Source organism: Chamaea fasciata, unplaced genomic scaffold, assembly GCF_029207755.1.
Source record: "Chamaea fasciata isolate MVZ Bird 193981 ecotype frontalis unplaced genomic scaffold, bChaFas1.0.hap1 SCAF_7, whole genome shotgun sequence".
In the NCBI taxonomy this organism is placed as follows: domain Eukaryota; kingdom Metazoa; phylum Chordata; class Aves; order Passeriformes; family Sylviidae; genus Chamaea; species Chamaea fasciata.
Genome location: NW_027094092.1, coordinates 46557745 through 46581615, shown reverse-complemented (window position 1 = coordinate 46581615; position 23871 = coordinate 46557745). Strand labels below are relative to the sequence as shown.

Here is a 23871-nt window from a genome sequence, read left to right as displayed (position 1 = left end):
GTCAAGCCCATTTCACCTCCAGCAACTTTCCTTCCTTTGTGACTTCTCCTTGCCAACACTAGACAGCTTTCTCTTCTTCAGCCCCAAGTATTATCTTTAATACTTCTGTATTAAATTTTCTGTATTATCTAAAGATAATACAGAATTAATATTCTGTATTATCTTTAATCTTCTCTCTGGGAACCAGCTAACACTTAAAAATACTCACAGGATGATGCATTTAAGAAGATCCATATCACTTTTTTCATATTGAGGCAATATTGCTTCTATTTAGTCTTCAGTATTTTTAACAGTACAAGTTTCCACATAATTTTCATTGTTTTAGAATTTCCTTCCTTGCTTATTTTGGCTTCTTTAATTGAAAAAACTTCAAATTCCCGAAGCCCTTCTATTACTTACATTTAGCTCCCGTGAGCACAGATCCTTTTCCTTGTTTATTTAACCAGCCATATCAATGGTAACAGAGTCCCATTTGGCAGATCCTGTATTCCCACCCTGCCCTGTATGAACACGTGCTTGTACTCATGTAATCAGGCAAGTGAATGAAAACAGATACCAATAAGGCTTCATTATATCAAATTTCATCCACATGAATTTTTGTAACTAAAATCAGAAGAAATGTTCCCTTCACATGTTAAATTCTCAGGTTATATCTGTTTAATGGGGTTTATCTGGAAAAGGACAATATACTTAGAAGGGAATCTAAAACTGAATGTGAGAAGGAAAGCAAAAAGTGAACTCAGTGACCCCTGTCTATTGTTTTTAGCACAATGTCCATCACAATATTTTATGCCAAACACCATTATCTGAGGAACTATGAGCATTCATACTTTGATAGAAGACTTGGGACTATTTTGTCCTTGAAGTATTGGTTGAAGGGCATTAGGCCCCATCTTCCTCACTGCATTGGGGCACTGGTGTATGGACTGCCTTATGACTACAGTTCTTCTCAAACTAAAATTCCCAAATCTGTGCTAATAGGGGGAAGAGGAGCAGCCCAGGAGATCAAGTGCATGAATGAAACATGTTTCCTGCCTCAGGAAGGCATTAGGGAGGTATATATTACCTGGCAAAAGAGCCCAACCTGTGGTGTTGGCTTGCTGTCCCTATCTAGCTTCTTGAGTCCTTGCTGCTTTTCCTGGTTCCTGCCTCTACTGATGTGGGCAAAAGTAGGACATTTTGAGTGCTTTTGAATTTAAATTTTGAAAGAGCTTGGAAAACACCAGCATAGCGAGGACAGAGAGGATTTCCTGCTGGTGACATGTTCCTGTGAACAACCTGTTGCCCTTATAACTTGTGGGAAAAGTTAAAAATAACACATGGTGCAGTGCAGATGGGGACAAGAGCAGAAGCAAAGGAAAACAGGAGGAGAACAGCTAGAAGAAGAAAGTTGCCTGGCTGCAGTGAAACTTCTGAAACAAGTGAAGCATTTTGTTGCACAGCCTCCCCTCCCGGCAAAGAGCTGGCCCGGCAGGGACTCTATAGAGTGGTACCAGACAGAGCATTAGCAAGTTCTTGTCACTCAGCTATAGAAAATGGAATGTCTCTGTGGCTTGTTACTGAAAAAGAAAGAACTTGTTTTCCTCTTTTCCTCACAAAAATGGGCACTTGAAAGGATTTAAATTGAATTTCATAGGAAAGTTGACCCTCATAGGCAAAGTGTATGTAGAACAGTAACTTGGAATCAATGCCGACACAGCCAGAAAGGGCCTCTGCAGGAATAACTTTAAGGAGGGATACTGATGTCTGGAAATGAGACCAATGTGGGTAAGCAGAGGTCTGGAAAACATGATCTACAAAAAACACTGGAAAAGTGGGGTTGCCTAATCTGCAAAAATCTAAGAGGGACAGCATGCTTAATCCTCGGACATTTAAATGATCCATATTGAGAAAGGTAGCAATAGTCTGTTTTTCATGTACATTCACAGAAGGGCAATAAAAAGATAAATTAATTGGAAGCATGGAAGGTAAAGATTTTTAGAGTAGAGCAAGCTTCTTAAGAACAACCCTAGCCATGGAATGGAGACATTGCAAGAGGTGAGGCACTCTTCCTTAATGGCAATTTAAGAGAATCTGAAGCTCTAGAGGAGTTAGTCTAGCTTTCCTCAATGGGTAAGGAGATGGTCAAGATGAGCTTGTTCCTGCTGCATTTCTGTGGCATCTATGACATGTATAACACCAGTTTAGTTCCATTCTTTTTGAATCTTGCTGCTTCTGGTTTTGCCATATATGAGCCAGAAGCAATTCAATTCAGTTCAATTGTGTTACTTAATCATCACACGCATTAAAATGATTTGACCAAAGTGAGCGAAAAGCTAGAATTGCTACTTGCAGCGAGTAATAGCTGTTTGTCAGCTTTAATAACTACTGTATAATTCATGAAGATAAAAGGCTACCAAAAATGTTACTTCTTTTCATTTTGAGATTTTTAAATATGGCCAATATGCAGTGGCTGAGTGTGTGTGATGCAGGTGGCAACACATGGCTCTGCCTTCTTGGAAGTGATGAGGGCAGGTAGTCCAAGCCCCTAAATCCCAGTATTTTAGTTACCTGCTTTACAGCATCTGCATGCTGAGATAAGCAAAATAGAATGTCTGGATGAAAAAGAAACAAACCCAGAGTTTTTCTGGAGTTTATTTTTCTATGTAATTTTCTGAGAGGGAGGTTTGTGGAAGACGTTTTTTCTGCTCCACTTGCAAGGAGTAATTTAGGACCTGCATGGGTCAGGTGCTGCCTTTTAGCCCACTCTGATAGACCTGTGCTGTGTCTGATGAGCAAGGTTCAGGCTCTGCTTTCTGGATGTTTTGTCCACCTGTATCCAACATCAGTGTAACACATCTTTGAGCATGTACACATCAGCATGACAAGACAGCTGCAGCCAAGGTAGGAACCAGGAAAGAGGTACTGCACACAATGTTACCTCTGCCAGTATCTCTGCTTTCCCTGGCACCCAAAGGGTAACCACTGTCTGTGGGGCTTCTCAGGGCTTGTTCCCTATCTGCAGCCTGGACCCTGCAGAAGGTGGAATGCTTTCCCTGCAGCCACCAGTGACAACTGGGTACCACATCATCTCTGCCCTAGACAGTCTCTCAGGGAAGGCAACTAGCCCAGTGAAATGCCTGGTTGCTTTTTACTGAAGAATAGTGCATGTACTTCTAAGGAAGTTACTGCACTTCATTTTCTTAATGCCATCTTTTATAAATTCTTCAATAAAAGCCTTGCAGTATCCAAGGGCACACAATTTTGGATTAAGAGGTATTGAAACAAATGTTTTATTTCACTTCCTGAAAAATCTCAGTCTGGGTGATTTTCTTAATATATGTATACTTATATATGTATTTAAAAATAAATACTAAAGATTAAATGAGTACAAAATTAAAAAAAAATTAAACCACAAACAAACAACAACAACAAAAATTAATCAGATAAGGGAGTATTCCCAGTAGTCCTAGTAAATTTGACACCAACCATTCTTATTTCTTAATATTGCAGAGTGTTTAGCCTCTGGCTGTGCTTCCAGGAAACTGTGCCTTGCCTATTGCTGCCTGACCCCTGACATCTTCCAAGCAGCATGGTGAGCCTGTAAAGGACAGTTCTCTGATGGTTGCAGCCTTCTATGACCATATCCAAGAATTTCCCTTTTCTTTTTTTTTTTTTTTTTTTTTTCCCTGCATCCCTCCTCAGAAATTCAGAGACATTTCTTAACCCTGCAGACACTTTTACATCTCTGATCTGCCAGAGGCCCTGGCAGAGGAAGGGCTCTGCCATTTGCTAGCCTGTTGTACCTGTAAAGCCCTTTCCTGTGTTTGGAATAAGGAGTTATTTTTGATACTGTTTCTGTTGTTAACCATGGGTATTCCTGGAGTATTTCCAAGTTTTCTAAATGTTCTTGTGTCTTCTCCCTGTTTTGGTTTGTTTCATTTTTTTCTATTTTTTCTTTCTGTGCATATATCACTCTGCTTTCCACCAGGCTGGAAATGGAGAACACGTCTTGGAGTTCCCTGCACAAGGTTCCTGTTCCAGACTCGCTGTGTCTGTCTGTCCTCAGAGCACTGTTGGCCATTGCAGTGGGCAGAAGGGAGCCCTGGTTAAGTGCTGCTCTGGCCATGCAGTGCCACTGGTGTCCCTACAGCTGCATGGCAGAGCACTGCATCAGGTGAGTTACACACCAATTAGAGCCTGAGCTGGTAACAGCATTTGTTTCCAGCTTCAGGGGTGTAATTTTTATTTATCTGTGTTTTTAAGAGTGTGCTTCAGTTTGAGTGAGACAACTTAATACATATCCCCCAGTGCAGCTTTCAGTCCTGTGAGAATAGGGGTAATGGTGTGAGCTAGCAGGAGGTCAGCTTTTACATCTGCTACAGCCTTCCTGAATGACCTTGGGCAAGCCCTTCAGCCTGTTTATGCCTCAGTCTGTCTGGCTGTGTAGACAAGAGAGGAAGGACGTCCTTCCTCTGCCCCCCCTCACAGCCCTTGCTCTTTCACAGTGAGAGAAGATGCTTCCTTGTGCAGAGATCACCTTCTGCTGTGTCTGGATATCATGGTCTGATCTCTGTGAGCTCTAGAAACAATTTACTGTAAATGATGCTAATAACAACACTAACACTCTGTATACTTTTCAAAAGCCTGCATGAGGCAACATCTGTGTGTGTTTAGATAAGCTGGAAGCAGCTGGATTTGGCCTCTGCACCAGCTGCTGTAATCACAGTGCAGCTCTCTGCTGGTCCGTGTGTGTGCCGGTGGGGACGGCTGAAAGCACCACTCTGTGTGCTTTGCAATCTCCGAATTCAGTGCCTGTTTTAGGCACTCTCATCTCTCTCACTTATGAATGAGTGGGTAAGGGAGGAGAGGGCTGGGCTGGCTTCTTCACAGATGAACCATAAGGAGCACAGGAGCTGAAACACAATCTCCTCCTCTTTTCCTGTGCTGTTTCACGGACAGCCTTGCTCACAGCTGGGAGGAGGACAGCCTCACCAGCAGCCTGAGCAGGAGCGAGGAGAAGGGAAGTTTTGTGCTCTTCACATTGCAGGCAAAACCTCTTGGCATAAACTCTGCTAACAGGTGAGTTTCATTTTTATCTATTCATTCTTGAAAACAAGTTAATTTTCCATCATTGCGCAGGTCTCACCCCTGGAGAGGTGGTGAGACAGTTTTCTAGCTGAGTTGTTAAAGGAAAACAATGAGGTACTCCAAGGACTCAACCAAAGCAATGTGTCCAAAAAAAATTCACAACTTCAAAATTAATTTCCTTGGCAAAGTTTCTACTAGCAGGAACTTTGAATAAAGGTTTTTAAAAACAAACAAACAAACAAAAAACCCCACTTGCTTGAGTTCCAATTAGGCACAAGGAAAGCTGAATGTTCTAGTTGTATTGACAAAAGGAAATTTTAAAGATAAACTGTGAAACTGTTTTTTGTTTGCGGCAAGGAATCAGAGCAGTAGTCTGTAGATAAGTTCCTGGAGTAATTTTCAGAGAACTGCTAGTACTGTATAAGTTGAATAGATACAAGATATTTTGAAGGATTAGTAAGTGACTTAAATACTTTATTTCCCCTGAGAACACAAGCCAAAAGTTACACCTAACACGAAACTGCTGAACCATATACCTTGATGTGTGGGTGCTCTGTGTACACCTATTTGGTTTTGTCTTTGTATCTCAAATATATGTCATTACTATATTTTCCAAACACTAAGCCACTTTTCTTGCTGCTGCTCAGAATCTGGCTTGGAAAACTCGAAATGTGAAAGTTTGTTTAGAGAAGTAAAATCGATCCGGTGAGAAATTAATCATTTTTTCAATAGAATAAAAACCTTTTGTTCATCATTGTAGCCTGTCCTTGTTATGAGAACATTTTTTCTGTTCTTGTCACTCTTTGTAAAGAAACAAGAAAAGCAATTCACTGAGTGATGCTCTCTTCTTTTGTGTGTTGCATGAGGAGGGAAGCTGAGAAATTAGAAGAATATAACAGCTCGTCCTGTCCTCTTCTGTTCAAAACACATGCAGATATTTATTAATAAAAATATAAGGAAACTTAACAGTAAAGTAAGTAAAAATGGCCACACGTAGGCTCATAAGACGTGACAGTGTCACTGTGAGCATTATGGGACTTTGTGAGCAGTCTGTTAGTCAGTATCCACTGTGACTTTTTCCACATTAGCACTCTGTGTTCACACTGGTCCCAGAAGGGCAGGGTGTCTAACCACTTCTTCTTTCAAGTGTTCTTTAATCAAGAAGCCAGTAAAAGATAGCCAATCTGTGGGTGTATTTAGCACCCACTCTTTCATTTCTTCTTTGAGGAAAGAAAACTTTCTACTGTCGTTGCCCCTATCCTTCCTGCCCCCCCATCTTAATGCTGCTATGTGGTTGTTCCCCCATATGAGGCTGCTCCTGCACATGCACTTGTAAAGTCTTTCTGTTACATGAGGGAAGAGGTGGGACAGTGCAGTTTCCAGTTATTTTACACTTGGTGCTATACAGCTGTAGGTTAGATTACACGGAAAATACATCCCCGATGTTCTAAAAGCCTTTACAGAGACTAGGAAGAATACTGTAAGAAAATGTTGGGTTTATAGGAGCAGACGAGTGTATTGTTCTGTGACAGCAGAGGTGAAAATGTCTACATCACAGCATTGTGATTTGAATGTCACAGTTTTAAAGGAAGAAAGATTTAGTGGTTCCAATATCTCATAAAAAATTGTGTCACTTGACACCTTCAGTGAGAGGTATTTATTTCACTTTGTGGTTGGTGGACAAAAATTGGCTCCCTTTGTTCTGGATCTGAGGCCTGTGAGCAATCTTATAGCAGCAGGAAAAGAGAGAAGTGGGATATGGGGAAAGGAAAAAGAAAGGAGGAAAAAGAGACTGCAGAGCTAGGTGTACACAGGAGTTATTGTACTAAATGTCATTGACTAGGGTGAGCCTGAGGCTGCTTGTGAGGTCAGACAGACAGGAAGCTTCTTATTTGTGGCTGAGCACAGTTGCACAGGGGCGAGTGTTCTAAGGTGGGGGCATTAATGTAATTTTCCTCACCTAATGAGCCTTGTGGATGGTGTCACTCAGATTAACCAGCTGATGCTCTAAATGTGAGTTTTCTTGACATCCCAGTGAATAGTGCATGGAGAAGAAAATTCCTTCCCTTCCAGTTTTTCTAGTCCTGACCTGAGGGTGCATTTATGGTGCCCTGGGGCTTCACATCTGATGGCTGTATTGTGTCAGTGTGGTGTTAACTAAAGAAAGTCATGTCCACTCATGAGTAAATTTTCACAACTTGGTAATTATTTTTAAGGGAAGAACTGTGGAAAGAGAGCTCCTGACATGGCAGCCTCCTGAGGCTCATTCCCTTATAATTAGCTGATTGTCTCCTCTAATATGTTTGTTTTTCCTATAAAGCTTATTCTGAGTGGCTTTTATTGCTTGTTATGAATTATTCTGCCAGCTGAAGCATTTGCAGAGTGCTGACCCTGACAGCTGGTGACAATTGTTTGTGAAAAGACACAGAACAGCTTTAATTTTTAAAAGAAACTGACCAATAATTTTAGCTAAAAGTATTAGTAAGCAACAGCAGCTAAGAAAAACATTGCAGTTTATTCTCTAAGGGATGCATCCACTGTAACACTTTTTCTCCACTAGAAACACCATTCTGAACTCTGTTAATAGGGTAGGAAAACAAGAGCTTTTTAGGCACTTCATCTGGAGGCTGTAGCTTATTTGTATGAAAAAGAGTAGATAATAGGTTTAAAACCCTGTTAGAGGGAGAGTGGGAAACAGGCTCACCTGAAAGTATATGCTCTGTTCCTCTCCATGGAGCCCTCTTCCAGAAATTGTTTCTGTAGCAACAAACTTCTTTCCAGCTGGGTTGTCTTGGAGTTCGATTGGGATTGGGATTGATTAGGCTCAGATCTGTCACCATGCCAGAGTCAAATAGAAATGCAAAACTGATCTGACCTACATGTAACAGAGAGGGCACTCTGCTGCTGTTACTGTTGCTCCACAGGAGCTGTCCTCCTGACATTCCTCACTCAGAAATTGCTACAGGCAGCTATTGCTGCTAGGATGAGCCTGGACTTTCGTTTCTGAACATTGTTGCTTTATTCAGCAAGGTTTCAAGCTTCCTTTCTCTTCTGTTGTGTCCTGTGGGCCAGCAGTAAAGACAACAAAGCTTTGAAAAGAGGTTGAGTTACCAACAGGGTGATAAATAACTAATGAATTACAAAAACAAATGTAATTGAACTATCGAAGTTCAGTCACCTTAATGACACCAGAATAAAAGGCTAGGGAAGAATGGAAAAGTTTGAGAGATCTCTTGGTTTGGCTTTAACTCAGTATTTTAGTAACCATTAGAATGTTAACATTTTATATGTGGAAACATTTCATCTTCCTTCTGTCAAGGAAGGAGAATTTTTACTCTGTGATGGATAATGATTTAGTGTCTACTCATATCTAATTAGAAGGTGTGTGGTGTATCTGGTTTATGCTGCATGTTAAACACTGTTCAGACATAGCTTTTAATACAGCAATTGTCTTTTAAACTTACAAGAGGCTTAAACTAAAATCCCTGAGTCTATCATGTCAGAACATTATTATTTGGAATTTGAACTTATGTCCAAATTTCAGAGCTGGTTTTACACTTCCACCCCAAAGTGGGACCTGGATTTCTGAACAGTTCTGAATTTGGAATCTCACATCTCCTGTGCGAGCTTTTCCATCTCCTCAAGAGCACAGCAGAACTTCCCTGTAGGAAGCATTTGATTCTCTCCCTTTTTGCTAGTCAGAAGCATGTTTGGAAGTGTGAATGGTTTACAGCAAGGTTGTTGCTTTTGCTGTGAATTGCTTCTTTGATACTATTAAAGAAGGGGAGTTTTGCTTTTCTGTGAGGTCATGCCTCTCCAATTATTTTTCTTAGTTTTTGTATTGAACCTCTTTTATCCAGAAATGGAAAATCAGGAAACAGAAATGTAAGCAAACCTGCAGATACAGATGTCAACACTTTAAATAAAGTGATTAATCCACGGGGAACCACGTTGTTGGTGTCCTGCAACCTCAAATGAAAAAAAAGGACTGACGTTTTCAATAGTCATCTAGGGAGCAAGAACAGCAATGAGGGAAAGAGCACAGAGGAAAACTTTCTGCAAGGCACACTGCTTCTCATGAGAACACTGAGAAATAACAATGGAAGAACATGTCTTACAAGTGAATATTGACTCAGTTCTACAGGAAACTTGGTTAGTCTCCAGAAGGGAAACTGAAAAAAAAGGGAAGAAATATAATTAAAGATAGCAAAAAGGGATAGTTTAGTAGGGTTATGTTTCTAGCAACTAGATGGGGACTATTTGAAGACATGCACAAATACATATGCATAATGCACCCCACACACCACCCCTCCAATTCTGTATCCAAGGAAGAAATACAAAAATACAGAACAAGAGCCAAAAAAGACTCAATCAAGCCTAAAAGGAAATGAGCATGGCTAAACAGAAGCGTGTGGAAGGGCGGATGGTGTGCTAGACTAGAAAGAATTGGATCTAGAACAGAAACATATTTGAAGTGCACAATGGTGATCAGTGTAAGCCGGAAACATAAACACAGTACAAAGGCACAAAAGAGTTATTTTAGCTTTTTAAATGGCTGCAATGCACACAGTGTTAAGTGCCTCAGTTGAACAGGCTCCTATCCCATGATGAATTTATTCTCTTTGATTAAAAAAATCCAAACTGAGGAAAAATAATGAAGTCCAAGAAAAATGAGGAGTGGAAAGAAAAAATCTTCAAATATTGTAAGCAGCTTTTCACTTTACCATGTCTTAAACCTTGCAGTACAAAATGAATCATATACTGAATCATATATGCAGAAAATGGCATTTTAAAAAGAGATTACTTTATTGAATGTATCATTATTTGCTGATGCATGAAATAATGAAAATGCTAGTATTCTTAAACAGGAGATCTGCTCAAGCTCTTTAGATATGCCGGAGTTTCAGCCACATTTCAGTTAGATCTAGCAAGCAAAATTTTTCTATCAGACAGTCTTTGCTGGTTGTCAAGTGTTATTAGTCAAGCATTGATCATGGATGTCCCAAGCTTGTCAGCAGCACTGCACAATATTGAGTTATCAGTAATTGAGGAGAAAAAATTGTATAGATGGGTGTTTGGTTGCTTTGCAAATGACTGTTAGTGAATGAGATTGTTCTGTTTGGAAGGTATGATGTGCTGATTCTTGGGTTCAAAGTGGCATTACAAAAGATGCAAGCAGAAAGATAATTTGGTCGCTGCTTCATTCTCTAGCTTGTCAGTTTTTGAGCAAGTTTTCTCCTGAGTGAAGCTGGGGAAGCTTGACAGAAGGGACTGCCTTGCATGGTGCTGGCATTCCATTCCCTTTCTGCGTGAGTATGTGGGTACAGAGAGCAAGTTGTTCTCAATACATTTATTGGCTCCAGGGGTGTGAGCATCTGGCTGAAGGTAGAGGCTGACAGCCAGTGCTTTGCCCAGCCTTGGTGTGTGCTAACCAGATGGGATGCTCTGACCAGAACAGGGTGCGCTGGCCAGGACAGTGTGCTGGCAAGTGTGCTGCAGCCCACGGTGTGTAAATGGATAGCCCATGTCCAGGCAGCAGAGAAATCTGTGGGTGACTCCCGTGGCTCCCTTTGGGTAGCCACTCTGTGAAACAGGGGCTGTGTGGCAGTCCTGGGGCTACAGGGACACACTGGCAACCTGAGAAAGGCAAAAATCATTGAAATGCAATACAGACATGAATTAAATCTGAAGTCATTGACTTCAATGCAAGATATCTGGCACTGCCTGATGTAGCACTGTTGTCAGAGCAGGCTACAGCATCAAAAGAGGCAATAGTACAGAGTTTAGGAAAATGAATCAGAAGGATGGTTTTCCCCAAGGCTGTAGATGGTAAAATGAATCAGAACTCATTTAACTCAGAAGGGTGAAGTTCCTATTTCTCAATCCTATGTTACAACACCATTTTCCAGTTGTTGTTCCTTACTAATATTTTATGTTGATCACGACTTTTGTGGCTTCTAATAAGCAAGACCTGTGTAATCTTGGCTTTTCTTGCATTGTCCTGTTCAATGGGCATTAGTGTACAAGTTTGGAATTTTAAGCAGTTCCGTTGTCTATGACTGATTAATACTTGTCTGCTGCTTCTTCAATAGTGACAGGATGGTTTTTTGGCTTTTGTGTCAAAGAGGATTGTGGGGAAGAGGGACATTGACTTGGCTGAGATTTTAGTTCAGGGGAAAGCAAGATTTGGAGTTTTTTCTCTGAGTAATAGAGTGATTTAAGGTGTCTGCAGGAAGTGATGTGATGTGTTTTCCTCCACCCACTGTTCTGTACTCAAGCAAGTCATACATGAAGCTTCTACATGTGTCCTGTGGGTAAGAACTAGTCACAGTAACTCAGCAGTGAAATACTTGGAGGGTCATGTCGTCCACTTGCTTGATCTTTAACAGCAGGAAGTGGGGGGCAAATGAGGGTCATTTTTTAAAGCTTTGAGGCAGCTATAGCATGACTAATTTCAGCTGTGATTCACCTCCCTGATACTACTTGGACTGCTTGCCTGAAATTACACATTGCACGAACTTCTTATTACCATAAATAGGAATTTTCCGAAGTACTTTTTTTCAGCACTTTCTTGTGCTCAACCAGTTGTTCAGACCTCACGTGAGGTAAAAAGGCCCTAAACCTAGCTAAAGAATATGTAGTAGTGTGAGAGAGAATGAATAGTCTGAGGAAACAGGCAGATGTATTTGCCAAGCTACTGTCCATGATATTTGAGAAGTCATGGCAGTCAGAAGTGCCAGGTGACTGGAAAAACAGAAACATGGTACCCATCTTTTAAAAGGATAGAAAGGTGGTTCCTGGCTACTACCCACCTGTCAGCATCACCTCTGAGCCTGGGGAAGATCATGGAACAGATCCTCCGAGACGCTCTGCTAAGGCACATCAGGGACAGGGAGGTGATTTGGGACAGCCAGCAGAGCTTTACCAAGGGCAATTCCTGCCTCATCAGCCTATGGCCTTCTATGATGGAGTGACTGCATCAGTGGGTAAGGGAAGGGTCACAGATGTCCTTTATCTGGACTTCTGTAGAGCCTTTGACATGGTCTCCCCCACAGCTTCTCTCTAAATTGGAGAGAGATGGATTTGATGAATGGGCTGTTAGATGAGAAATGGCTGGACAGTCTGATCCAGAGAATCCTGGTCAAAGGCTCAGAGTCCCAATGGACCTCAGTGACAAGTGAGATCGCCTGAGGGATCTGTACTGGGACCAATGATATTTAGCATTTTCATTATTGACATAGATGAAGGAATTGGGTGCAGCCTCAGCAGATTTTTAGATGACACCAAAGAGAGGAGGGACACACCTGAAGGATGGGATGCCATCCAGAGGGACCTGGACAAGTTCAAGAAGTGAGTGCATGGGGATCTCATGAGGTTTAACAAGACCAAGTGCAAGGTGCTGCATCTGGGTTGGGGCAATCCCTGGTATCAACACAGGCTGGGGGATGAACAGATTTGAGCTCTGCTGGGAAGGAACTGGGGTGCTGGTGGATGAGAGGCTGGACAGGAGCACTTGGAGCCCAGAGAGCCAAATATGTTCTGGCCTGCATCTGAAGCAGCATGATCAGCAGGGTGAGGGAGGGAAATCTCATGTGATTGAACAAGTGCAAGATGCTGCACCTACGTCAGGGCAGCCCCCAGTATCAACACAGGCAGGGGATGAACAGATGAGAGCAGCCCTGCTGAGAAGGGTTTTGGGGTGCTGATGGATGAGAGGTTGCACACGACCTGGCAATGTGCACTCACAGCCCAGAGCGCCAAATGTGTCCTGGGCTGCATCCAAAGCAGCGTGGGCAGCAGGGCAAGGGAGGGGCTTGTAACCCTCCACTTCCCTCTGGTGAGACCCCAGCTGGAGTGCTGCATCCAGCTCTGGAGTCCTTAGCAGAGAAGGACATGGACCTATTGGAGTGAGTCTAGAGGAGTGTATCGGTAATGATCAGAGGAACGGGGCACCTCTCCTGTGAGCAAAGGCTGAGAGAATTGGGATTTTCCAGCTTGGAGAAGAGGGGGCTCCAGGGTGACCTCATTGCTGCCTTGCAGTATCTAGAGGGAGCCTAAAAGAAAGATGGTGAGAGACATTTTACAAGGGCATGTAGTGATAGGACAAGAGGGAATGGCTTCAATCAAAAAGATAAAGAGTCGATGTTAGAAGGAAATTTTTTACTGTGAGGGTGGTGAGGCACTGGAACAGGGTGCCCAGATAAGCTGTGGCCACACCATCCTTAAAAATGTACAGGTCCAAGCTGGATGGGACTTTGAGCTACCTGGTCTAGGGGAAGGTGTTCCTGCCCATGGCTGGAACGAGATGATTTTTAAGGTGCCTTCCACCCTAAACCATTTTATAATTCTATGATATTGGACTAACTGTGCTAATTATCCAACCTGCCTTGCCTTTCATCTCAAGTTGTCCTTTATATGTGCAGGCATCAACAAAGTCCAGAGTCATAAAAACCTGAAACGGAAAGGTATACAAGCAGAACATAGAATTCCCAGAATATTAAAAGACGGAGCAAATGGAATGATCTACTCAAGACAGTAAAAAATAGCATGTCCGCGTTCAGAAAAATTGGGCATTGATGACTAATTAGTCTTTTGTTTATGTGGATTCTGAAAAAAATATTTCTGACTTCCTTCTTTGACAATAGTCTAATAAGACGAGTCATCTGATTATGACAAAAGTAAAGTTATTTGTAATTTACAGAATACTTTTACAGTTCCCTTCAACTCAAACAGATATGGAGTCATAATTATTGTACTCAGAACTTCATGTTAGAAAAATCCACTTGCAAGTTACAAACACTGAATGGATTGTGCATAGTTGTAAATTACTTTAGAAGCTCAATTTGACTCCTCTTTTTCACAAAACAAAGTGTTATGGATGTGTTACCCCAATTAATCATAATTTCTGAAACATTACCAGCAATAATTCACAAATTGCTGTAACTAAATACCCTGGAGTGCACGTAGTTTTTAAAAATACCTGTTAGCCTTTGCTGATCTCTTCTCCTCTATGCCCTCATCCTATTATGCTGGTTAGCAATTCTGTTTCTAAAGATTGGAATAAAAAAATGACAGCAAATATTTCAACTATCTTTATATAAATATAAAATTACTTATATACCATATAAACATATGTTATATAAATTATGTATTATAAAAATAAATGCATATATTTGCGTTTGTGCTTCATATGAACTTGTCTTTCTTCTCCTTTACCTATCTTGTGTTAATAGAAATATCTTTCATTGCCTATAATGACTCTACTTGATACCCTTCTAGAATCAGAATGTCTGGTTTGGAAAAGGCCTTTAAAGGCCATCTAGTCCAATTCTCCTGCAATGAGCACAGGCATCTTCAACTAGATCAGGTTGTTCAGGGCCCCATCAAACCTGACCCTGAATATTTCCTCGGATGGGGCATCCATCACCTGTCTGGGCAACCTGGGCTAGTGTTTTATCACCCTCATCAGAAGAATATTCATCCTTGTATGTAGTTTGACTTTACCGTCTTGTAGTTTAACACCATTACCCCTTGTCCCACTGCTACAAGTCCTATTAAAAAGTCTGTACCCATGTTTCTTGTAAGTCTCCTTTAGGTACTGAATGGCTGCAACAAGGTCTTCCCAGAGCCTTCTCTTCTCCAGGCTGAACTACTCCAACTTTCTCATTCTTTCCTCATAGGAGAGGTGGTCCACCCTTCTTGTAATTTGTGGCCTTCCTCTGGACCTGCTCCAACAGGCCCATCTTCCAATTAAACCTAAATATCATTCTGCCGTTTCTTAAAGCACCCAAATTTCTGCTTTCTTCTACTTTTGTTTCCCCCCAAACTTACTCTAAGGATATTATCCCTTTCCTGCCCATTTTTTGTTGTTTATCCAGTCCCAGTCTCTTCTGCTGCGCATCACTTCCCTGCCTTCTTATCTGACATTATGCTTCCAGGCTTTTTGAAACAGGATCAAGCAATCTGACAAACCTGCAAGTGTTGAAGGAAGATTATCATGTGAATTTAAGGGCTGGTGTTTGTGTAGATAATTACCTGAACCAAATCATAAACTGAAACTACCCTGGGTTTCTGATTCCAAGATATGCAGGACAGTTCAAATGCTGCAATGACAGCCAAGTGACTCAGGCCTGTCTGCACTGTATGACAGGTGAAAGGACAGATTAAATAGCAAGACACCATGCAGGCACATAAGCATGCTACTCTCCCTCTTAATGGAAGTGGGTGCTTTGTGCATGAGACAAGCTGGGTGCACAACGGTTGCAAATTCCAGCAAGGAAGTGCTTTGGTGCAGTCCCATTTGTCTCTGCCAAAAAAATATGTAGGCCTAATTGCAGACAGATTTCTTACAATGAAAATTGTAGCAGTGTTCACTGAAACTGGAAGGACCCACCTGGGCTCCATGCTACCACGTGGTTCAAGGTGAAGAGGCTGTTGCCGCCCGTGGCTCTGGCTGCTTCCTGTGCCATTGCCAGCAGGCAGCACTTAACTCATGAGCTGCTCCGTGGTTCTTGTTGCAGGGGCAAGTCATGTATTTGTCAACAGCTGAGGCACAAAGGAGTCAGGAAAGAAAAGACCTGTTGTTGAACTCTCTGGTGAGTAATAATGTTGGCTTGTTTAAACCATGAAAAAGTGAGGCTTTCTGAAGCTCTGGGATCCTTGGCTTTATTTTTAATCCAGGAAAAAGAGAATTGTTTGGAGCTCATGTAAATGGAGAGAGTCTTCTAATTTATTGCCAAGACTTAGGCTTAGAAGGGTATCGTCTAAAAGATGTGGGCATAAAGGAGAGAGAAATATTGCCTGGAAATGACTGCAGACTCGTGATACTGAAGGTGTTACATAAACCATGATTAAAAAAAAAAAGTCACACAGCCGCACTATATCCATATTAAAGCTGTCTAGAAGAAATGTCTGTGTGTTCCTTTTCATAACTGCTTTCAGCTTTATGATTGTCTGCATCCCAGATGTTTTTCATAGAGCAACTTTTTAAATTTTTGTCCTCCCTCTATCCAGATGTGGCCAATAAGTAATGGGGGAGCTATTTGTTTTTTCTCTTCTATACCCTGCATCACCTTTCCTTCATTTTCCACTTTTTCAGACAGCTTGTAAAGTATCGTGTCATATGTTTGTAACAATAGAGTGGGCTCTTCCATACCCATTTGTTTAAACCTGCCAGTGCAGTCCTTTGATGCTGGGTCTGTTGAAAAAATCCCACAGCTTCACTCCCTGGCTGGTGCAGAGCTCTGTATTTAGTGTACCTGGTGCTGGGGAAAAGTTGATTTGCCTCTGTATTTCCATTTGGCTTCTGAGTCTGTCCTTAGCCAGGTGAAGTCCAAGGGTACAAAGGCGGCCCAGAGCCCTCACACTGAGGACACCGAAACCAGGGAAGGATTTCCTGGCTCACTGTTGCCACTGACCAGAACAGCAGTATGAGACAGCTATTGTACATCTGGATCTTTCTTTTTCCTCCCAGTCTTTGAAACTGGGGAGGGTTTGTTAGCACAAAGCAAAGAGATTTGTTACAGCCAGCCTTCTTTTCCTGCCCTTTCAAACAGCCCGCTCCAGCATTTCCTCCAGGAGGAGGAAATGTTGCTGTAATCATAAGTGTATGTTATATTAGCATAATATTGTATCAATAAGACTTTTGCTGCCTCCTTCACATTCTACATTCTGGCATGACTTTCAAACTAAGCAGAAATGATTTCACTTATTACAGAGCATTATATTTACTGTGCATAAATATAATTTGATAAAAACATTTAGAGTTCTTAGAGGAAAAGAAACACTTTCAAAAAACACTGCAGCTGTAGAGTACATCTGCTTTTCCTCATACTGTGATCTATAATGACTCACTGGGTGACACTGAATGAAACTCAGTGCTAGACATATAAAGACAGTTCTGAATTTTCAAAACTGTCAACAGCTTTTGAATTACTGTTTGGCCTTATCAACAGGACCTGGACACTGGCTGGGCACTGTGCTGGTAGATACGATGACATGTCTCAGATTTCAGGCATTTTAGACAATAACTAAGGTGTGCCAATCATCCTGTGCAGGCAAACCCTTACACGTAAAAATCACCAAATGATTATACAAAAATGCTATGAAATACAAACTCAGGCCTGGAGCTCCAGATTATAAAGGTTGGGGTAAGAAGGTTAGCAAACCTGCCTCAGCAAAGATTCTGTGCGCTGCCCTTTTCTGCAGATGGAAGAGATATATGATGGTTATGAAGCCTTGGAGAAACTGGATAGCGTTACAGGGGAGCTAATGGCCCCTAGGTATCAGTGTTTGGGGAAATTTATACATAACTTTAGTAAATGATTTCTGTTGCACATGTCAGCACTGCTGACATCGTCTTGTTTATTCCAGGGGAAGGTTATGGCAGCAAACTCCAGGAGCAAACCTCAAACTGAACCACAGGTACCTGTGACTGGGTCCCTTTAGCAGCATTTCTCCTGCTGAGCTTGATATGAGTTGTAACTATTTGACACACACAGTGGAGAGCGTGAGTCTCTTAAATCCCAAAGAAACTGCTTGAGACTGAGAGGTGGAGGAGAGCCGAGTGCTAGACTTGAGCAGTCTTTCACACAAGTTGTGTTGGACAGTGGAGTTAAAAGTCTTGAGGGAGATGAACTTGGCCTGTTGTTTCATGACTGAGAGTGTCTGAGCTCCCAAAAATATTTCCACCAAAACCGGGGCTGATATTCTCTTTGTTGGAGAGAAAAAGTAAAGGGATGAAAACCACATCCCAGTTCTTAGTTGTATGTTTGCTGTGAATTCTGTGGAGCTATACTGGTTGAAGCTAAAAAATGAAATTCTTTGCACATTTGATCACTTATTTCAGCCAGGCAATTCTGCAATTCTTTTCTGGCTTAAAGCAAGTGATTTTGTTTTCAGTTTCTACAGGAGTAAAGTCTATCGCTATTTTAAAAAACCCAAACATATTAAAAAAATTATTTGACTTAACATCCTCAAATGCTAAAGCTGATAGTATTTTTCCTGTAGTGTGGTCATGTTTTTGTAAGGGTTGCCTTGGAAGAAATTTTATGTTCCTAGATGGGACAGAACATGATGAAAAAAAATGTAAATTAGCATAGCAAACAGGAGAAAGCAGCAAACCCATAACTTTGTCTTTGGATAGTGCTTCTTTTGAATCCATAGTATCTGAAGCTGTGAAAAGAGTACACAAATTGTTAAGCTTACAAAGGTATACCTAACATCCCTGAATTTTCTGAGGAGAGATTGAAAGAAAAACAGTCTTGCTGTTCTGCACCACCAGGTTAAACATGCATTTCTTTCAGACTAGGCATAATTTGCCCTGCTGTTCTCTGGTGCTGAGCATCTGTGCCCAGGTGAATATATCATGAGGTGATAAAATGCTGAATGGGGCATTTCATTGTTTAGCTGAGGGTTTCAACACTGTGAGCTGGGTCCAGGCTTGAGATAGTAGAACTGAGTGCTAACCCATTGTCAGCAGTCATTTTTGTGTATTAAATAGCTACAGGATAATTCAGTATAGCATAGCATAGCAATGGCTTCTATGGGAATGTGTTTGGATTAAACCAGATTCTTCAGATGAAAACAATTACATTCATATTCAGTGAAGATGAAAAGGAAAGATACAAATGTGTAAGTTGTAAATGTGTAAGTTTGGGAATTGATGGCAAATAAGGAACATTTAATAGCATTTCCTGTAGAACTGAGACCATGGCGATGCATTGTACCAGAGTTTCACCATGTCCTTCCAACAGAGGAACACAGCTTGCTTTCAGGATTGTTTTTACAAGTGACTGTAAGAGAGAGTGCTAAAAATTCCTCTTTTTTTATCCTGCTGAATTGAACTGCATACTATATGGTAGCTTGTAAATAAAGGGAAATTTAAGAAATGGAAAATAATGATCAAGAGTTTTGTGCAGTCTACATCCTCTAAGGAAGTCTGTGTGGACTGCTGATTTACCAGAGACAGCTTTTCCATTGTAGACAAATCTGATTACTGCTTTTCTGCCCCCTCTCTAAACCAGAGATATTTCTTCACATTTTAGATGCCTCCAAAACTAAAACAACAAATATTTGTAATTTGCTTTGTGATTCTGGATAGCAGAATTTTCTGACACTTTTCTGTTACGTACTAGGAGTTATGTGAACCTTGATTTCCCAGACAGGCTTTAACTTTATCAAAGACTCAGGACTAGGAAAAGGCAGCTTTCTGAAAAGTGTGCTATATATTTAACAATTGTATCCCATCTAAAGATTTCCTTGTGTTTTATCTTCAGGTTATTAACATCCTGCATCAAGTTGTCACTTCAGCCTAAAGGTTTTTAGAAGAAATAAACTCTACATGAAAACTAAATGTAATTAAGTCTTACATTCAGGACCCTGATGAGCGATACACGGGGAGAAGTAGAAGATGGTGAATTTCACAGAGAATGTGACTGAGAAGTGCAATATTAATCATGATATCCACGAGACATTATCCCCAGTGGTATACATATTCGTGTTTATATTAGGCTTGCCAGCTAACTGCCTGTCACTGTACTATGGGTATTTACAGATCAAAGCTAAGAATGAATTAGGCATCTACCTTTGCAATTTGACTATAGCAGACCTGCTGTACATATTTTCTTTGCCTTTTTGGCTTCAGTATGCGTTACAGCATGACAACTGGACCTACAATGAGCTGTTGTGCAAAGTTTGTGGCATCATCCTGTACGAGAATATCTACATCAGCGTGGGCTTCCTGTGCTGCATCTCCATCGACCGCTACCTGGCCGTGGTGCACCCCTTCCGCTTCCAGCGCTTCCGGACCATGAAGGCTGCTGCCGTTGTCAGCATCATCATCTGGGCCAAAGAAATCATGACGTGCTGCTTTGTCTTCACACATGGGGAGATCAGTATGGATGCTGAGAGCCACTTGGTGTGCTTTGAGCATTACCCCATCAAGAAATGGGAGCACAATGTCAATTACTATCGCTTCTCTGCTGGCTTCCTTTTCCCCTTCTTTCTGCTGGCCTTCTCCTACTGTGGGATTTTACGAGTTGTCCACAAGAGTCCTGGCACCCAAAAGAAGAAGAAAATCCAAATTAAAAGGCTGGTTTCAAGCACTGTTTTCATATTTTTAGTCTGCTTTGGACCATACCACATCCTACTTGTAGTTCGTAGCTTGTTGGAGAACAACTGCTCATTTGCTGAGAAAATATTTAATGTTTACCATATTTCTCTCCTGTTAACTACTTTTAACTGTGTTGCTGACCCAGTATTGTACTGTTTTTCCAGTGAAAGCACTTACCAGAACTTTCTCAAGATGAGAGATTCTTGTCTAACATGTTTGGGCCATCTGAGTACTGAGACGAAGGAATCCTATCCACTGAACCCTACTGAAACTCCCAACAGAACACAGCATGAACAACAACCAGGGTTATTACAAATACCACTTGATGGTGCTGGAATGAAGGACTGCTTCACAACTAATGTTGACAGCCTATAGCATTAATCAAAAGGACCTTAATCCTACATCTGCAGCTATGACTGTGTTTGTGTATCTGTCTGAATTATTCATGTATTACAACAGTGTGACCTCCCAAAGGCTTATGAGCAATGCTGTACAGTGAAGCTGTTTCTGAAGGTGCTTGGGCCCTGGCAATAGTGAGAAAAGTATGTGCTAAGTCAGTTCAGTTATAATCACATATCTATTGTTGTGCTACCACTTAAAACCTGTTTGTCTTGATGACTGCATTGACTGGAATAAGCCAGTACTCATGGTGTGTAGTTCTGGTGAACGCATCTTTAGCTGCTTTCTGTTTGCCCCTGTAACATCTAGAGAAAGTTATTCTCTACAAGCTGTCACCATCTCTTGAAAAGGTATGAGACAGTAAAAAGTAAATGTCCTCATATATACTTTTAAAAAGAAAACGCCCAACAAAACACTTCTGCAACATCTCTGTAACTCTCTGAAATAACCTCTCCTTCTGCCAGTTTCAAAGCCTGCAGAGACCGTGCCAAAACCAGATTCCTAAAACAATCAGTCCAATAGTGTGAGACATTTTGGGAGAACATGCACAAGGAATTGAACACCTGCTGAGACATTCAGGCTGTTATTTGACTGTTGAATCTTAGACTGCTAAACCTCATCGTAAGGCTCCTAAAGACTTCCCAAAGTATGAGACTCTGGGCTCCAATGGGTGTCAATAACTTGGTTTGTTGTCTTGGAAGAGAGCAAGAGGTTGGTAGTACATGAGGCACTTTGATCCCATGTGCTTCTCTGAGTCACTGTGTTCAAGAATATTTATTTACATCTAAATTCTGCTACACCTTGCTATGGTTTTGATTGTGTCCTTTGCAATTTGTGTATCTTCTGCAGCAAAGATCATGCAGGCAATTAAATAACAATGCATTTGTCAGGGAAACTGATGAATGAATTCTGTTTAAACTCTGTTCTTGCCCACAGATAATATAGTTTACAGTTTGGTCATTGTTCATGTTGTAAATACAGTATTAGAAATATGATGTATGAATGATCTGTGTCCTGGTTTAGACAGAAACAAAATATAGGAGTAAGTGGAGAATAATGGTGTTTAAAGATGTGGGAGTTGTGCTCCACATTACTGTTTCTACCACCACCTCCTCTCTAGGTTTTTTGGGGTTTTTGTTGTTGCACTATTGAATCCTGTGTGATTCTTCTTTGTGATCTGCTCATCACACCTTCTTGCTCATCACACCTTCTGTAGCTGTTACACCATGAATATTGCCTTGTCCTTTCAGTTCTCTGGTTTCAGACCTTCCATGAAACACCTCTCTCTCTGCAACCCAGAGCTGATAATTTCCAGCAGTATAATCAGTTTTGTTTCTTTGGTTTGCTTTTGAGTCAAAAGATCATCTAGACAGATGGCCTACTCCTGCTATCTGAATATGTCATTGTAACACAGCCTTGTTTGTCATCAGATTCCAAAAGGAATATATTCTAACAGCTTTCTGGAAACCACCTTGAGAGTGCAATATTGTATATAATTAGTGGATGTGTTTAATAAAGAATGTTTTTATAATTTTCTTTTTATATTTTTTCACACTATGTTTGAAATACCTATCTTTTAGCTTTGGCCCACAGTTTCTATTTGTGAGACTACAGATCCTCTCCTCCCTCCTCTTGCAGAAAGGATTCATGTCCCCAGCCCCAAGTGGGGATTAGGTTTGCTTATGTTAACATTTAGTTTGTTTAATTATTTTACATTTCTTTATAAATCAACCACTCAGCTGGATTAATTACCTTACATCTGCATTTTTTTCTCCTGACTATTAGCACTGTTTAGCTTTATTTTCTCCTAATCTTTCATCTCATCTGCTGTGTATTCCAAGGGCACTATAAAGCAGGGACTCCCTCCCAACTGCTGTAGTGCTGAGCTTGTACATTGTTAAGCACCAACTCCTTGGACCTCCACGACCTGTTAGCCTGCAAGACACATGGTTTGTTGTAGGATTAAATATTTGTTGTTGTGTTTATGCTCTGCTTCTTTACAGATCCCCATGCTGTTTCAATTAGACAACTGGAATGCAGAGCATGCTGTACTACATGGAATTGTCATCTGAGGGATTAAGGCTCATTTGAGTTGGTACTTTGATGTGGTCGGCTTTGGTCAGCTGCTGCAGTTTAAAATCATATGGATTTGTGATGGAAACTTGCGTAACACAGCGCAGCATTCTGTTTCAGTTCTCAGCACCTAACCTGCTAACCCACAACAGAAAGGAGGGATTGTTTTTCTTCTTTTCCATTTTTTTTTTCTTGAGGCCAGTATTTTATCAGTCCTTTCTGTACTGTAGCTGTTTGGCTTAGGCTACAGAACAGTAACCAATATAGCAGGAAGGTAATTCCCACTCAGAGCTTTTCCTTCCATCTCAGTCAAAACACATTCACTCAAGGGTCCTGCTAAAGTTGCTAGAGACATGCAACACATGCTATTGAATTAAATGCCATGCTTGGGACTGCACACAAGAAGGCATTTTAAGAGCATGCACTAGAGAAAAAAAGAAATAAATTATTAAATTTTGTATTTCTTAATGAAATCTGACTGTTAAGATTGCATTTTGGGGGGGAAAAAGAGCAAAAGCTTACTAAATGAATTTTTTTTGAGGAAAGTTAGTGCTTGGAAATATGCATTGCACCTGTTAGTGCAATATGTCAGTAGCACAGAGAGAATAAAATCAGCTGCTTCTTTTAAAATGATGCCAATTTCATTCTGTGAGTTCTATGCAGCAGTGAACATATGCCATCCTGTGGGGTTACTGGCTTTGGCAAAAAGTTGAAGCATTCATATGGAATATTTTACTTAATACTTATAGTTTGGAGAGTTTGGGGACTTCTAAAGGAGATATTTTCTAATTGTGAAACTTCCAAGTTACTTTTCTGGAACATCCTTTGAGAAGGTTTTAGATAAAACCTAAAAAAAAGACTGATCTAGAAAATAAAAATGGGGATCTTTGGTGAACCTGAATGTCTAGCAGAAGACTGGCATTTTTATTTCTTTCTGTCATGTGTTTAACTATTGTACGTCTTTACAGGCTCTGTATCCTCAGGGACTTCAAGTGATCCATGTTCAACATATGCTGGCGTTTGTGGTATGAAATTATTTTTCTCATTCTGAAAAAGTTGTTTGTCTCACATCGAAGAAGGAAAATAAAACTCACCTGCCAGGAAGGAAAAGAGACATAAAGTGTTGCTCACTGCTGGAAGAACTAAGAGCAACTTCCATTTTATGACAGGTGAAGCACCAGTGCTCTAGAGGTGGTGTCAGATGTACCCTCCTCTCT

The 23871-nt window shown here is 41.0% G+C and overlaps 1 protein-coding gene across 5 annotated transcripts; it reads left to right on the top strand.

The window, feature by feature from the left end:
• The first annotated feature begins 3855 nt into the window (after positions 1–3855).
• On the top strand, positions 3856–22354 carry GPR68 (G protein-coupled receptor 68). Of its 5 annotated transcripts, none has more exons than XR_010721933.1 (5): positions 3856–4156; positions 4942–5061; positions 15591–15665; positions 19347–20931; positions 21046–22354. XR_010721933.1 is itself a non-coding variant. In XM_066188664.1 (5 exons), the coding sequence occupies exon 5, from the start codon at positions 19481–19483 to the stop codon at positions 20555–20557; it is 1077 nt and encodes a 358-aa protein (XP_066044761.1). In that variant the 5' UTR covers positions 3856–4156; positions 4942–5061; positions 15591–15665; positions 17443–17493; positions 19347–19480; the 3' UTR covers positions 20558–22354. The 5 variants fall into 5 exon arrangements, 4 of the variants coding, with proteins under 4 accessions (XP_066044761.1, XP_066044760.1, XP_066044762.1 ...); XM_066188664.1 differs by adding an exon at positions 17443–17493 and having other exon boundaries at positions 19347–22354; XM_066188663.1 differs by having other exon boundaries at positions 19347–22354.
• Positions 22355–23871: the final 1517 nt, after the last annotated feature.

Excerpts from the sequence above, each read along its gene's own strand:
- GPR68 (XM_066188665.1), top strand. The coding sequence starts at position 19,481 with ATGGTGAATTTCACAGAGAATGTGACTGAGAAGTGCAATATTAATCAT.